The sequence below is a fragment of the Mustela putorius genome, unplaced genomic scaffold, assembly GCF_011764305.1.
Source record: "Mustela putorius furo isolate JIRA1106 unplaced genomic scaffold, ASM1176430v1.1 tig00000228_pilon_pilon_pilon, whole genome shotgun sequence".
NCBI lineage: Eukaryota > Metazoa > Chordata > Mammalia > Carnivora > Mustelidae > Mustela > Mustela putorius.
The window spans coordinates 34813429-34828184 of NW_025421322.1; the positions used below are offsets into that span (position 1 = coordinate 34813429).

Consider the following 14756-nt stretch of genomic DNA (forward strand, 5'->3'; position numbering starts at 1 on the left):
TTGCCCCTCTTGCTTGCAGGGGAAGGGGAGGAGTCACAGCCCGGCCAGTTGGAGTTGGTGTACCACGAGGGACGCCAGCTTCCAGGGGAGTCCTTTCCACCCGAGGGCCAGTGAGTCGGGGAAGAGGACTTCTCACTCCCAGAGCAAGAGGAGTTCCGCCAACTGGGTACCGACCTCCGCCACCACCCCCAACACAAGAGACGTATGGAGATTATGTAAGTGAAGGAGTCATGCAGCAGCTGTGCCGGTCTGATCAAGCCGGCCACACGCAGCATTGGCTGTTGTAATAACCAAGTGTCCGCCCTCACTTGCTGTAGTCCTCAAAAATGCTACCTTAGTTCAGCGAACGTTTACTGAGTGCCAAATGAGATGTGATACTAGCAGTGTAAGAACTGAGAAGGACATAGCCTCTTTTGTCAGGTAACTTATATCTGTGATAGGGAGGATGAATCTGGGTGGTAGGGAGGTTCTAGCCCAGGATCACGGAGACCTGTCATCAGGCTCTTACGGGTTTTAATGTAACAGTCATTCATTCATGTTCCACTACAGGTTGCCTCTGAGTAATTCAGTCTTTTAAAAAAGAATCACCCACATATACCAAGTTGTTTTTACCCTGAAGTGTTTCCTCTTAAGTGCTGCTATTGAATATGGATTCTTAGTTGAAGTTTTTTTCAGTGAAAAAAACAAAAGTTCCCAATTTTTTATATTAATGCAAATCAGTATGTGTTTCCATTACCATTCGATAATTCTTTGATACGGTTCATAGACTTACTGGATATAAGAGAAAGAAAATATATCCATGGAAACTGAGTAGAGGGGAAGGACAGAGGCGTTCTGCAACAAGAATACAAGCCCCCTGGGATTCTTCCTGTGACTTCTGAGTTTAACATAAATAAAGAAAATAAGTGGTGGATGGGTGCTTCATGTTAGTGATTGAAAGTCTTAAAGAAACAGTACATGAACGGTTGTCAAAGAGAAGCAGTGACGGGTGATGGGGCTGAAGTACAAGAACCAATGGGTTTTCATGTCTTATGTCAGGGAGAGCTCTTGCTGGGTGCCCGGTGGCTCCCTGCATGGTGTCTGGAAGGCTGCGTTCATTCTCTGGGACATCTTCCGCTGCATCAGCAGCCACTGGAAAGATCAAAGTCTTTGTCCTGGATGTACTGAACTTTGTGTCTTTCCCTCGGTGTGCTGCATCCTCGTGGGCTTCCAGACCTTTGGTGGTGCTGCTCTCTGCTTGGAATCTCATGCTTCCTGTTTGTCCTTGTAAATCCAGGTCAGCTATCCTTAGGGAAAGTCAGAGGAGATAGGAGCTGCCGTATTGAGCATTACTGCTGGAGTCGCACGTCTCTCTCCCACCTACACTGGGACTTCTGGAGGGGCAAGGATGTTTGGCTTGTATCTATGAGCGGCAGAGAATGGATCCTGGGAACTCAGTGAATTTAACAAATAAATCCCATAACACTTTCACCATTTTGCTATTCAGTCGGGAAAGGATGTGACCTCTATGTCTTCTCCTTATTTCCTTACAGTTTGACATGTTCCTGTGTCCTGATATTCTGACCAAACTGACAATAATAATCATGCCTCAAGCTCTTCCACAGATGCGGCGTCTCCCGAGAATAGTAGAGACTGCAGCGGGGGGGAAAGTGCTGTTCGGTGTTTGTCGTTTTCCACCTGGGCTTTCTCTTAGGTCTGGATTAATGTAGGTGTGGCTAGATGGTGTCGCCAGACCCTCAGACAGAGGGTGTGGAAAGCCTGGATCCTCAGCCCCTGGCGCCGTCAGTGTGATCTGAGTCTGTCAACTGCTTGTTGGGCTTTACAGTCACATTTCAGAAAGAGCTGTTGCCTTCTCCCCATACATTAATTCACCTTTCCACTCAGATGGATTGAATTCCGTCTGTCTCTAGGTGTACACTCTAGTGAATCCAGAATGCAATTAGATGAATACAAATGAACTTTCCTGGACAAGTTCAAGTCCAGAGGAGAAAAGGTGTTAAAACAATTGATTTGAGAAGTATTCGGTTGAGTTAATTTACTGCCCTTCCCATGGACTACGTGAATGATGCGACAGTGGCCATGCAGAAGAATCCGTGTGTCCTCCCAGGAGCAGATGGGGTGCGGGGAGAAAGGGAGCTTTCACGGTTCGGGTCCCACACTCACCTGGCGCTCCTCCAGGCGCTAACTGTGGCTGCGGCCACAGTTCCAGGGTGGCCGCCTCTTCCTTTCCCAGTTAACCGACGGCTGTGTTTCCCGCCCTCATCTGAACTTACCTGGAGTGCGGCATCTGCAATTCTGTCATGTTCACACAACAGCTCTTGCACATGCGCCTGCTTTCTGAATGTGCTCTAGGCGCTGGAGTCGGACACATACACAAAAGAAAGATGGCTGACTCTTGAACACCACGGGTTCCAACTGCCTGGGTCCATTTGTATGTGGATTTTTCTGAAAATAATGGTACATTACTATAGATGTATTTTGACTTTCTCATGATTTTCTTAATATTTTCTCTGAGTTAGTTTATTATAAGAGTATAGAATTTCATACATGCAACATACAGGACATGTGTTACTCAACTGTGTATGTTATTGGGAAGGCTTCTGGTCAGCAGTAGGCTATCTATTAGTACTTAGGTTTTTGTCAGTCAAATGTTATACACAGATTTTCAACTGCATGGGAGTCAGGGCTCCTAACCCCCCATTGTTCAAGGGTCAGCTACACTGTCATGAGTACGGCCTCTTCCCCAAGTCGGATTGCTATCATGAAGAGTTTGGATTATGTGCAATACCTTTCCCTCTTGATTTGTATCTGTTACTCCTGGAAACACTTACGGAAGTTATAGCCAAGAACAAGGATTTTCCCCATTTTGCCTTGCATTTTGCAGGCCTTTTATGCTGTTCTATACTGAAAGCTTCAATAGCGGAACACTGTACACAGCAAACAATGTTGGGAGCTACTGTGAGGAGGAGACACAGTCCCCTCACCTCCGCGGCTCGCTCTGGTAGCTCTGCCTCTCAGGTGTGCTCTTTTGACCTCAACTCGTTTCCTGACCACAGCTTTGCAGTGTCTGGTATATTCCCAGACATTGGCCCTTCGTCCTAACTTTTTGAAATCCTGAAGATTATTCACACAACATGCTTAGCTTTGGAGCACAGGAAGGAGAAAATGCCCAAACTTAAAAAAAGAAAATTTAAAAATGTGTTTGTTTGTTTGTAGGACTTTAGAAGAGGTGGGTGTCCTAAACATTATCCAACTTAGAAAGCTTGAGATCCTATAACCCCCCAAATAGTTCTTCATTCATGCGGCAAGTGGGAAAGTTGGAGTTGATCTTTAAAAAAATCATACCGTTGAACTGGAGCGAATGTAAAGGAGTTTCTAAACTCCCTGAGAATATGGATCCCTCGCTTGCCGTTCACCTCTGTCTCTAACTCCCATCACCTAGTATGCTGGCTGGCACATAGAAGGTCTTTACTAAGTGTTTGTTGAATGAGTGACTGTTCTCAAGACTAAGTTTTAAGGGATTCCTGGGTGGCTCAGTCTGTTGAGTTTGTTGGCTCAGGTCAGGATCCCAGAGGCCTGGCATCAAGTCCCAGGTCAGGGGGGGGGGTTCCCTACTCAGCAGGAAGCCTGCTTGTCCCTCTCCCTGCTCTGTTCCCCCTACTTGTGCGCTCTCTCTCTCTCTCCACTGTTGGCATATAGCTGTATAGTGCAGTCATTAGTATACATCTGTTTCTCAGCAGATTATAAACTTCTAGGGAAGAACACTCTCTCGCCTGTAGCATAGTTTCCAGCACATTATATGCACTTAGTAAATCTTTACTGGATTAGATACCCGGTAAGTTTTCCTAATGAAGGTTACCATTGATCTTTTCCGAGTCATACTGTAACCATCCGATGGGAAGCAGTGTGAGAGTTGGCATTTAACAAAACATCTTGCCTTAGTTATCCGTGTCCCTGGTGTTCAAAGGGCAGTTACAGGTTACAAAGAGATAAGACTAATTCTGTGTAGCTCCTGAAAGTCGCAGAGTAACATAATTCTTATCTCAGTATAAGAATGAACTTTACAGACGATGTAATATTTAATGAGAAGCTACTCTCCACAAGGCATTTTCATGTATGTTCTGTCATGTTCTTCTCATAGGCACGCAGTGAGATGTTATGATCTGTTGTGCAAGTGCGAAGTTAAGTGTCTCACCTAAAGTTGCATGGCAGATAAAGAAGGAGCAGATGCGGGATTCAGGACTCGGGGGCTGTCTGTCTTTGGCAGTCAATGCTTTATGAAGAACCGTGTTCTAGTAGATGAGACTATCGGCCTTTCTCCTCTTTAGAGAAAATGCATCAGCTACCTCATCTTGCTTTCCCAGGACTGTGGGCCAGGAGACAAGAGATTGTGTCAGATGACCCCTGTGGCCTGGCCATATAGTCAGCCACTTGTGTTAAGCTACCCTAACTAGATAAATGGAAATTGAAAATAATTAGGAAAAACAGGATGGGTTTAGGAATTTTAAAAATAATAAATGACAATAGTGTTGTATTTACTAGCAAAAAAAAAAAAATAGCTTTTTCTTTAAGAGTTTCAGAGCACCTGTAACTCTCAAAAAGGCATGTCATTCCTTTGGAACTCAGAAATGCGATTTTTAAAGATCCTCTTTGAAGTACATCCATAGTGATAAATGTTTTATTTCTATGAACTTGTTTGGTTCTATCCAACCAATTCAATTTGCTTTTCATTTTAACTTCCACTTAACATTTATTATCTGAGGACATTATTTCCAGAATAAAAGACAAAAAAATCCTATCAGTTGCTTATTTAAACCAAAAAGGGGGTAACATCCTCTTCCTTCAGATCCTGCCATAGCTGCTACTTTTTTGAGAAAGCACACGTTTCAGTCCTTAAAATACTCCATGTTCTTCAGAGTACGTGCGCCAGCCTGAAGGGGTCCCCGTGTGGCACTAGGCTCAAACACTCAGCGAGTGGTGAGCATTAGAGTGGCCTGTTATAAGAATATACTTGATTAGCCCCAGTGAGAAAGCTTGATAATTTGAAGGTATTTCCTTGTCAAAATGTGCCTATTGAAATTGGACTGATTTTTCTCAAGGTGTGTGTGCGAAGATATTTGATCATTTCTAATGTCACCTGGGCCAACTGTTCTTCATCACAGTCACTGTCACAAATGCTCCCTGAGCATGTGTCCTTGAGAAGAACATCTGTTGGCAAATCAGTCTGCTGCTCTGCGAGGAGAGGAGCGTGAGGAGAGGGCAGGTGACAAGGCAGTGGCCATGCGTGAGGAACAGACTCAACGTCGGGAAGACCAGATCCTCCTGTCAGTGAACGCTTGTCTTTTAAGAGTAACTCTAAGGAAACAAGACAATTCAACATGATTAGCTTTTTTTTCCAGGAGAGAAGAAAACAGATAATGAATATGTTTTCAACCATTTGCGAATAAATTTGGGACCTTCTGCTCCACTTTTAACTTAGTAAAATTAGACATAATTACTGTAACTTCTCATCTCTTTTTTGAGAACAAGAAGTACCTCTTCCCCAAAATGACATTGATTCATTACTTGTGTCCAAATAATTAAATAACTGACAAAGTAATTAACATAACCCAGAGTACATTCAGTGAGAGCACTTTAACAATTCAAAGTGTTGGTGTAATTACATAGAAAGACATGTTTGATGCTTCCTGGCAGAGCCCAATTTACATATGAATTTCTAAAATGAAACCAGTTTTGATAAATCACTTTAGGCTCCACATGCAGAGAAAACACACAATCAAAATAGATCCATGTTCTTTAAACGCTCACTATCTTTTATTGTCGCTGAAAAATGTCCGTTTCCATGATTTCACTGCATGTTAGCAGGGCACTTGGGCTCAGTGGGTTAAGCCTCTGCGTTTGCCTTGGGTCATGGTCTCAGGGTCCTGGGATCGAGCCCCGCATCGGGCTCCCTGCTCGTTCGGCGGGGAGCCTGCTTCCCCTTCTCTGCCTGCCTCTCTGCCTACTTGTGCTCTCTCTCTGTCAAATAAATAAGTCTTTTAAAAAACAATAACAACAACAATAAACACCGCTTGCTTGTAACTACTTGATCTAAATCTCCAGTCTCACCTCTCCCTTGCGTGCCGTCCAGTGTCCACCTCCTGTGTCTTTCTGTCCCAGAGTGCCGCACAGCACTGTCAAAGCTGTGGCCTGGGCCAGCCCCGTGGGCTCACAGAGGCTGGTGAGGGTGGACGGCATATCCCCAGGCGGCAGGGGCGCACCGGTGCCTCTTCTCGTTCCCTGTAAGCAGACAGCAAACCGAGTCTTTTCACATCTGCATTGCTCTTTGCTCTCCAGCTCCTCATGTCACCCCAGCTTTAGTTAAGGTGCTTGCCCCCCTCGGGAGACACCCCTCCCTCGCAGCATCCCGCTCACATGCTGTGACCATGTCCTCCAGGAGCACCTGCACTTGTCCCAGTCTGCACCTGTCTGTAATGCTTGTCCCCATGTCTCACCTGCCACCAGCTTTCCATCAGTCCTCTCCGGCCACCTCCTCTCCCCTCGCCTCTTCCCTCCTCTCCTCTTGCTTCCCCACCCCCCCCTCCTCTCTCTTCCCCTCTTCCCTCTCCTCTCCTCTGAGTTTGCCCAAAGCCTGCCACAGGCCTGACAGTTCAGAGATCATACATTAACATGTGGAGGGTGATCTTCGTTACCACCAATGAATGGTGTCATTCCATGTGTCATGTGCACTGTTAAATATTCTTAGTGAAGTAAAATTAAGTATCTGGCACCAATTTTAGCAACATAACATGGCTCATTTAGTGAACTAATAAATATGGAAGACAATACAATTTAATAAAGAGAATGTTACTCTGTGAGGCAAATACTTGGTTTCTTGTCTCCCTTCTTATCAGTGTCACCACTGTTTCGTATGCAAATTGTTTAACCTTTTGGGCTTTGGTTTCTGTGACTACAAAGTGCCGGTCATGGTACTTCACCCAAGGAACCAGCAGGTTAGGCCAGACACTGTCCTTTTTTTCCAACTTTAAAATTCTGTAATTGGTTGTTTTCTGAAGCTTTCTTCATTCTGTCACCCAGAAATGCTTTTTTATAATAAAGAACTTCATTTTCTTCAGCTAGAGATCTTGGTACTGAAAAGAAAGTCACAGAACAAACACAGCAAACTAAATGTTAATGGGAGTAACAAGCTGAAAGTGGAAAGTGAGTGAGTGGCTCTGAGTCTCTTGAATTCTAGAACAGAAGTTTTGAAAAATGTTTTAAAAATGAGAGTTCTTTTCAAATGCATACTCACCATTCAGGATGTACAAACTCAAATCATCTTAGAAACTTTAATCATGTTCTTTTCTAACTCATTTAATTATGCCCATGTCACCCATCTATTTCTTCGTAGGAAGTACGTGCCAGTCAGTGATGTCCCCGCTATCTTCATGTGAATCCCTGTAGGCTTTGGAGGCTGAGCTGATGGGTTGATCCCCTTTAAACATGAACATGGTAGGGCGTTCCAGAAGTCCTACAACTTCTTCAGAATATGGAAGCTCTGCGGGTACTTGATATGCCCTAATTATCCCTCTGGGTTGCCTCCCTCATGGGGTGCAGTCGTGCCGGGGGAAGGCCGGGCACAAGGAGGCCCCCCCGGAGCCTGTGCTCTGCCCCGTGGGGATGGGGCTTCTCAGGACTGTCTTGTGCAGCTCTTCGGAGGCGTTTCCTCACAGGACATCTGCCATTTGTTCACTTAAACCAGGTTTAAAAAGTCAGAGACAGTTTTGAATGGGAGCAGAAATCTGAAGGGTGGGTTTCACAAGCAGACATGCCTCTTCTGCCTCTTCTCCCGCATCACGGCGCAGTAACGCTGCGGCAGATGAAGCTGGCTCGAAGCAGGCAGCCTGCTCCCGCCATAGTCGGTGTCCCCTCCAACACCTGGCCACGCAGGGACTGCCACGGACTCTTTTGCCAGAGGGATAAACTCTTACAAATTTTGGGTGACTGGAAACATCCGTGCAAAACCAAATGCAGTGTTTGAACGTAAGTGTAAATCTGTGATGTAGATTTTGTTCTGAAGACTCAGTGAAGCCATTGTCCTCTTTCGTTTGTGAGCTCACATGAAGTTTTGATTACATGACTAGTTTGGGGACTTTAGTTACAGAAAAACGTTGTACCGTTGGCAAATTTTCCCAGTGCAGTGACTACTGGCGTAATTTTTTGACAGTTAACTAATCTCTAAATTGTTTCAATTATCTTGTTTTCCATAGTGAGAAATTTAATTAAAACAGAGTACAGATTGTGAAAAGGTTATTTATGAAAATGCATTTTAAATGTGAATTGAAAAGCCTAGGGACACCTTTTTATTTTAGATAAAAAGATGAAGGTTCTGTAATTTTTTACATTCATTTTACCGGAAGCAAGAGCCACATGCAATTTACTTGAAATGTCTATCAGGACCTTCATAAGTTGATCTCTTTCCTAAATTGTTGGAAAGGTTGACCTATTTTGGAAACACAGAACTTTGAGAAATGATTTCAGATTTTAAATTTATGTATTTAGAGGTTGTTTTTTGTTTGTTTGTTTGTTTGTTTGTTTTTCTTCTCTGTATTTTAAACAAAGCAACCAGAAAAGCATTTTAAGAGCATGGAGAACTCCAGAATGACAGTGTCTCTAGGGCATGGAGAACGCTTTTTGCCTCTGCAGTGAGGGCTTGTCTATTGAAGTGAGCGAGCGATGATGGTTGTATCTGAGCTACTGGGATGGAGGTGTCGTGTCCCTCAAGTGAATTAGGGCTGTGGCAGGGAGGGCCTTGAGAACCATGGGAATGGCCCTCTGTTCTAATGGATCCCCTACAAGAACCTGCCATCTTAGTTTTGTCATTTTCTTCATGCATTAACCAGCGTTCATCGAACTCCATCCCTGCGGTCAAGCAGATCAGGGTCTAGGAAGACACACCTTTGCTGTGCGCGTTGAACCCACCCATGACTCTGTCTGCTTCAGGTGGTGGTTCTTTGTCATGTCTATGTGTAAACACCCTACTTAAGATACTTTCTTAGAACAATGTGATCATTCCCTTCACTTATATCATTATTTTTCTTACATTTCAAGTTGTTGATGATAGATGCCATGGCTTTTTATCCATAGTGCCCAGCGTAGTAATCAATATTTGATTTCTTAATACAGCAAAGAAACACACACACATACAGAGTATTTCAGGAGGACCAATCAGGGAAGACTACTGCTTGATGGAACGTGGAAAGACTTCTGGAGAGAGCAGACCAAACAGAGAAAGGGCGCTAGCAGCATTCAGGCAGGCAGAGACCCACGGGAGGCGCCGGTGGATGTCGGGGCGGCCAGCAGAGGCGTGGTGGTGCCATCTTACTGATGAGGTTTATTATTATCTTTATCCTTTTGCTTTCATCTAGTTCGTTGGCAGAGTGTGAGGGACATGGAACCTTGAAAGATGTATTTCAGGACTAAAGTACACTGTCAGGTTTGGTAACACGCACGCAAGGCCGGCTGGCCGTCCAGATGTGTCCTCAGAGTGTGGCCCTGTCCCGGGGAGCTGATTATAGTATAGTATTCTCTGTTTTATGGGGATGAGGCCTGTATTTATCGCCATAGTTACAAGCCATAGTTACAAGCAAAGATTCACATCTTTGCTGTGTCTTTAATTGTTGCGTCATTTGGGTGAGTTTCTTATCTGCTCTATCCCTCAGTCCCTGATTTTAAGTGGAAATATTAGTACTTATTTAACATATAGTGTTATGAAGATTAGACAAATTAAAATATGGAAAGTATCTAGGGGCACTCGGTGGCTCAGTGGGTTAAACAGCCATAAAGATGGCTCTTGGTTTCCGCTCAGGTCATGATTTCCTGGTTGTGGGATGGAGCCTGGGTAGACACCCCCCCCCCCCCGCCCCAGTCCAGCTCTCACAGTGGGGCTGCCATGCTCAGCAGGGAGCTGCTAGGGGAGTCTCCCTCTGCCCTTCTCCCCTGCTCATGCTCTTTTTCACTCTATCTCAAGTAAATAAATCTTTGAAAAAATGTATTTAAAGTAGTGCCTGGCACGTAAAAAGTAGTGTATAAGTCATTTGGGTTTTGGCTCAGAAATCTCAGTTCCTCAGTTTACCAGGTAGCTCTGTCTTTCATGCCAGACCCTTGCTAACTGTGCCCAGGACATTGATACAGAAATCCCTCATTAACTGGGGAGGGTTTGTCCCAGGTCCCCCGGGGCATGCCTGAAGTTGCAGGTACTATTCAATGATACAGTCACTGTTTTTTCCTGTTCACACACCCATGATAAAACTTAATGTATGAATGAGGCCCATAGGAGATTAACAACAACAATAATAGAGTAGCTACTGCGATATACTGTAATGAAGGCTATGTGAATGTGGTCTCTCTTTCTCTCAAAATAGCTTACTGTGCTACGCACCCTTCTTCTTGGGAGGATGTGGGGTGATAAAAGGTCCACGTGGCCAGAAGGAGCAAGGGGAGTGATGCAGGCCTGTGACGGAGCGGGAGGCTACTGTTGGCCTTCTAACAAGGGCCACAAGGAGGACCATCTGCTTCTGGCCTGTGGTGGACTGTAGGAAACCACAACCTCAGAAAGCGAAATCTTGGATAAGTGGGGATTGCTGTTTATGATAAGCATAATACCCAGTGCTGTTCACACCTACGGAAATAGTTAAAAAGATAATTTCCAGTTTGAAATGGATCGGGGTACAATAGGAGTTCTCTGCTGCTGTGGAAACTTAGGCTGATCGCACTAGTTTGGAAACCTGTTGGACACCCCCGCTAAAGCTGTACACATGCTTCCCTGAGACCCCGCGGTGCTGCTCCTGGGAACGTACGAGGACACACACAATGCTTGTGCAAGGGCCACGTAGGCAAAGACTAGAAAGAAGCCAAATACGTTTCAGAACAAGAGTAGATAAACCAGCCGCAGTGTAACGATACAGATCGTATTTTCAGGCAGCGAGAAAGGATGGTTTCTCCTGCTGAAGCTCCCTCTGACGACAAGGACAGGTCTCAGGGCACTGTGCTGGGCAGAGCAGTAGTTACCTGGATTCCACTGATAGAAAGTTCACGCTCACTTGAGCGTGGTTACTGCCGGGGGTAGGTAGTAACAGGATGGGGACGGCCTCGCAGCAGGGCCAGGGGGTTCTGGTTCTTGATCCGAGTGTTGGTTACGTGCTGTGCGCACTCCCTGCTCACTCACTAAGCAGCGCACTTGGGGTTTGTACCTTTTTACGCCTTGTTGTATACTTGGATAAATGGTTTTAAGATATGACCAATATGTGTCTGAAGAATGCTGTACCAGACAGTCCCAGTACTCTGTCCATCACACAACAGCACGACTTCCTGCAGGCGTATCTGCCCTTAGACCAGGTGGTGACCCGAAGGGTTCTCTGCCTCGAAGCTAAGCACAGAGCAGTCTTAGTGCTAACAGTGTAAACTCTGATTGTCTGGGGCTTTGGTTTCCTTGTGGAGGACGCTCTGTTGTGCAGTAGGTGTGCATTTCTGTGTTCCAGGAGGCCCTTCTTCCTGGTGACGCTGGAGTCACTTGGTGCCTCCCTCCTGGCCAGCTGTCATTCTCACAGGAGCTGTCTTCTCACTGGGAAGAGTGAGTGAATGAATCCACAGCTGTTGCTCATTCATTGTTGACCCACTGATGCAGAAAGGATTTACTGAATGCTTCCTCCTGTCGGCACTCCGAGAACATGGTGGCCCGAAAGACAGGAAGCCCCCATACGTGAGAGTCTGCCCCAGACCCTGCCGAGAGTGGCTGGGAGGGGTGAGACAGAAGCAACAAAGAAAACGTCTTCGGAGGTATAAGAGCGAGCAAAATGCAAACAAAACAGATACTGGCTAGCCTCTTGACCAACGCCAAAGAGGTGAGCTCAGCATTTTTGAGCGCGCTTTCCCTTGGGCAGCCTTTCTCAACTGGGCTGCCTCATCTCTATCACGGGATGTAGCAAATGGTGCTAGGAAAGTACTGCCTTTCTAGATGCATGGGAAAGAAGTGAATTCACTTTGTACACAGTGGCCATGGAGTATTGGGCTTTATTCTCTGGTAGAACCCTGCTTGGGAACCCCTGGGGGGCCTTTTGCCGGTTCCTGAAGAGGCCGCTGAGAAGGTAATGGAGCTTTAAAAAACCTGGAGTTTGAAAAGGTTTAAAAAAAAAAATGGAATTCAAGGCCCCCCAGGTTTGGGTGCAGAGGGTTGATAACCCCGTAGGCTTTGCGTTGGAGCTCAGAGAAGCACCTACGTGGGAAGGCTGTTTGGAGGTCCCAGTCCCTCTGGGCCAGGCTAAGCTGGACTGCTAATTCTCCTATCCTTCCACCCAAAGCAAATATAAATTCTCTCCAGAGAAATATGTAACATAGACTTTAAATTTTTTTCTGTTAATTTTTTATATATAAATACAAGTTGAAGTCCCCATAATAATAAATGGAGGAAAAAAATAGAGATAGTAGATTCAGATATCAGATATAAACTTAAAATAACTCTATGTTCTATATCACCTAGGAATTAAAAGATGAGATTGATGGTTTAAGCAGAGAACTGGAAAATATAGAAATACAGAAAGCAGATATTGTAGAACTGTAAAATGCAACAAAAAGAACTAAGTAAATGGTTTTTAGCAGATTAGATGCAGATGAAGGAAGAAACAATGTGGAAGAAGTCAATTCAAATGAAGCAGAAAGACAAATCTCAGACAACACAGAAACTCTCGCGAGGCCCAGCAGCTTCTGGTGGCCACCTCCCTCACATCAAGTCCTGCAGGTCCCAGATGACCTGGCTCCTGTCCTTGCTTTGGCTCACTCAACGTGGCTGACTCTACCTTAGGACCTTTGTGCTTGTCATTCATCCTGCCTGAAATCTACCCCCCACGCCCTTAAACAAATCTGCATAAGCAGCTCCTCACTCTCTTCACACTGGTACAGGAGTCCTTGCTTAAGGCTCCTCTGGCTGCCTCCCCCACCTCCCCTGTGCCATCATTGGGATGCTTGGTGTTCTCTGTCTGCCGCCCCACCAGAATGTCAGCCCTCCAGGGACAAGGATGCATTTTGGTTTTGTTTGTTTGGTACTGTGTCCCCCGTGCTTGGAGAGATGCCTGGCAAGTAGTAGGCATTCAACAAATGCCCACCTCCTTTGGAAAGCAGAAAAATAGATGTAAATATCTTCGGCATGATGTGCATAATGTGGCCTTAATGCAGTTTAGTAATTCCCCTTTCTTCCATCCTCATGGGATTTCTGGTTTAATTTGGTTTTCTTTAATATTCTGTATACAGTTTTCCCTTCCCTTGTTTGTGGAATTACTGGGTTAACCTCTTTGTTATCTAATTTTCCTTTATTGTGTTTTTGAACACCTTGTCAAATCCAAACAGATGTAATTGTGGCTGTTAGGTATGAGCTGAGAGGAGAGAAATCGTTCTGTGAATGACTGACGTAGCTCTGTTTTCCCAAGCTGGGTTCACTTGTGGAGAGGATCACAGCTGGTCGTGGGCAGCTGCTGCTTCATCCAGAACCATGGCAGCAGCAGCATTTGCTGAATGGACACACAGACAGTGCAGTTTTAGACAAAGTTCTAAGAACTGATCACATTCTATAAAAGACAAAACTATGGATAGCTTTGCTGTTTCTCTGGCTTAAGAGTTTGAGAATGTTAAAAGGGATAGATCCTTAAATAAATCTACCTTTATTGGGCGAGTCAAGCAGGTTTCGTATATATTTTCTGGTTAATAGTTGGAAATAACCATAACATGGATCACAATTCCCCTTTGGCAAATTATAAAATTGAGGTTTGAGGAGGTTAGGTGATATTCCCAATGCTGCACAGTTAGAGCTGGAATTTGAACACAGCATCAGACTCCAAAGGCTGATGGGAAGAATTTGTATAGTCTAGAAGCTGTGTATAGTATATTCCTCCTAGCTGTAAACAATACCTAAGGATGTGATTTGATTGTTGAATTAATGATATTTAAATGATTATGGAAAAGATTCTTATTTTGAATTATTATTAATATTGTGATTTTTGTCCTTAATTATAAATCAATTTAGTTATGTGATATGTTCATGGTCATTGGTAATACTTGACAAGGATATTATTACTCAGAACCCCAGGAAAATGTGTTTTTGAAAAGACTGTTTTTAGCTTAATGTTTATCTTATAAAGTCAAAATAATCATTATAAGGTTATAGATGTTTTATAATATTTTATTTATTTGAGCATGAGCACGAGTTGGGGGAGACAGAGGGAGAGGGAGAAGTGAGTCTCTGCAGACGCTTAACCGACTGAACCACCCAGTCACCCCAAGACTATAGATTTTAATGTATTATAAATTAAAACTTCTTGCATTTCAAAATGACCAGATATCACCCTAATTAAAGGCAGACGCTTAACCGACTGAGCCACCCAGTCACCCCAAGACTATAGATTTTAATGTATTATAAATTAAAACTTCTTGCATTTCAAAATGACCAGATATCACCCTAATTAAAGTGAGGTGTTATATAGGGTAATTGTTTCCTTTTAAAAGGACATAAAACTGAAATATTATTTTTGAAATTCAAGTCTTTTATAAATTCTTCTGTTTAAAATGGCTTTTCCCAGCTTAAATGTTATGCTTGATTTTACTTGTGACAGAAATAGAATTAAAAATAGGTCATGCTGTTTCCTTTATCTCGGAAAAATCTCTTTTCAAAAATCTCTTTGGTATTTTGACCATGTGTCGGTTGGAGTTTTCTAGGTCGGGAATGGCAA

General features: G+C 44.2%; 1 protein-coding gene across 3 annotated transcripts in view; it reads left to right on the plus strand.

Annotated features, from left to right (window-relative positions):
- Positions 1 to 14756, plus strand: part of KHDRBS3 (KH RNA binding domain containing, signal transduction associated 3) — a 186628-nt gene that overhangs the window by 117436 nt on the left and 54436 nt on the right. For all 3 annotated transcript variants that reach the window (XR_006606195.1, XM_045078157.1, XM_045078156.1), the window contains exon 6: positions 20 to 215. Coding sequence is in view for 2 of the 3 variants with exons in the window: in XM_045078157.1 (XP_044934092.1) it covers positions 20 to 215 (196 nt within the window). In the remaining variant the exon portion in view is untranslated. The remainder of the gene's footprint in view (positions 1 to 19; positions 216 to 14756) is intronic.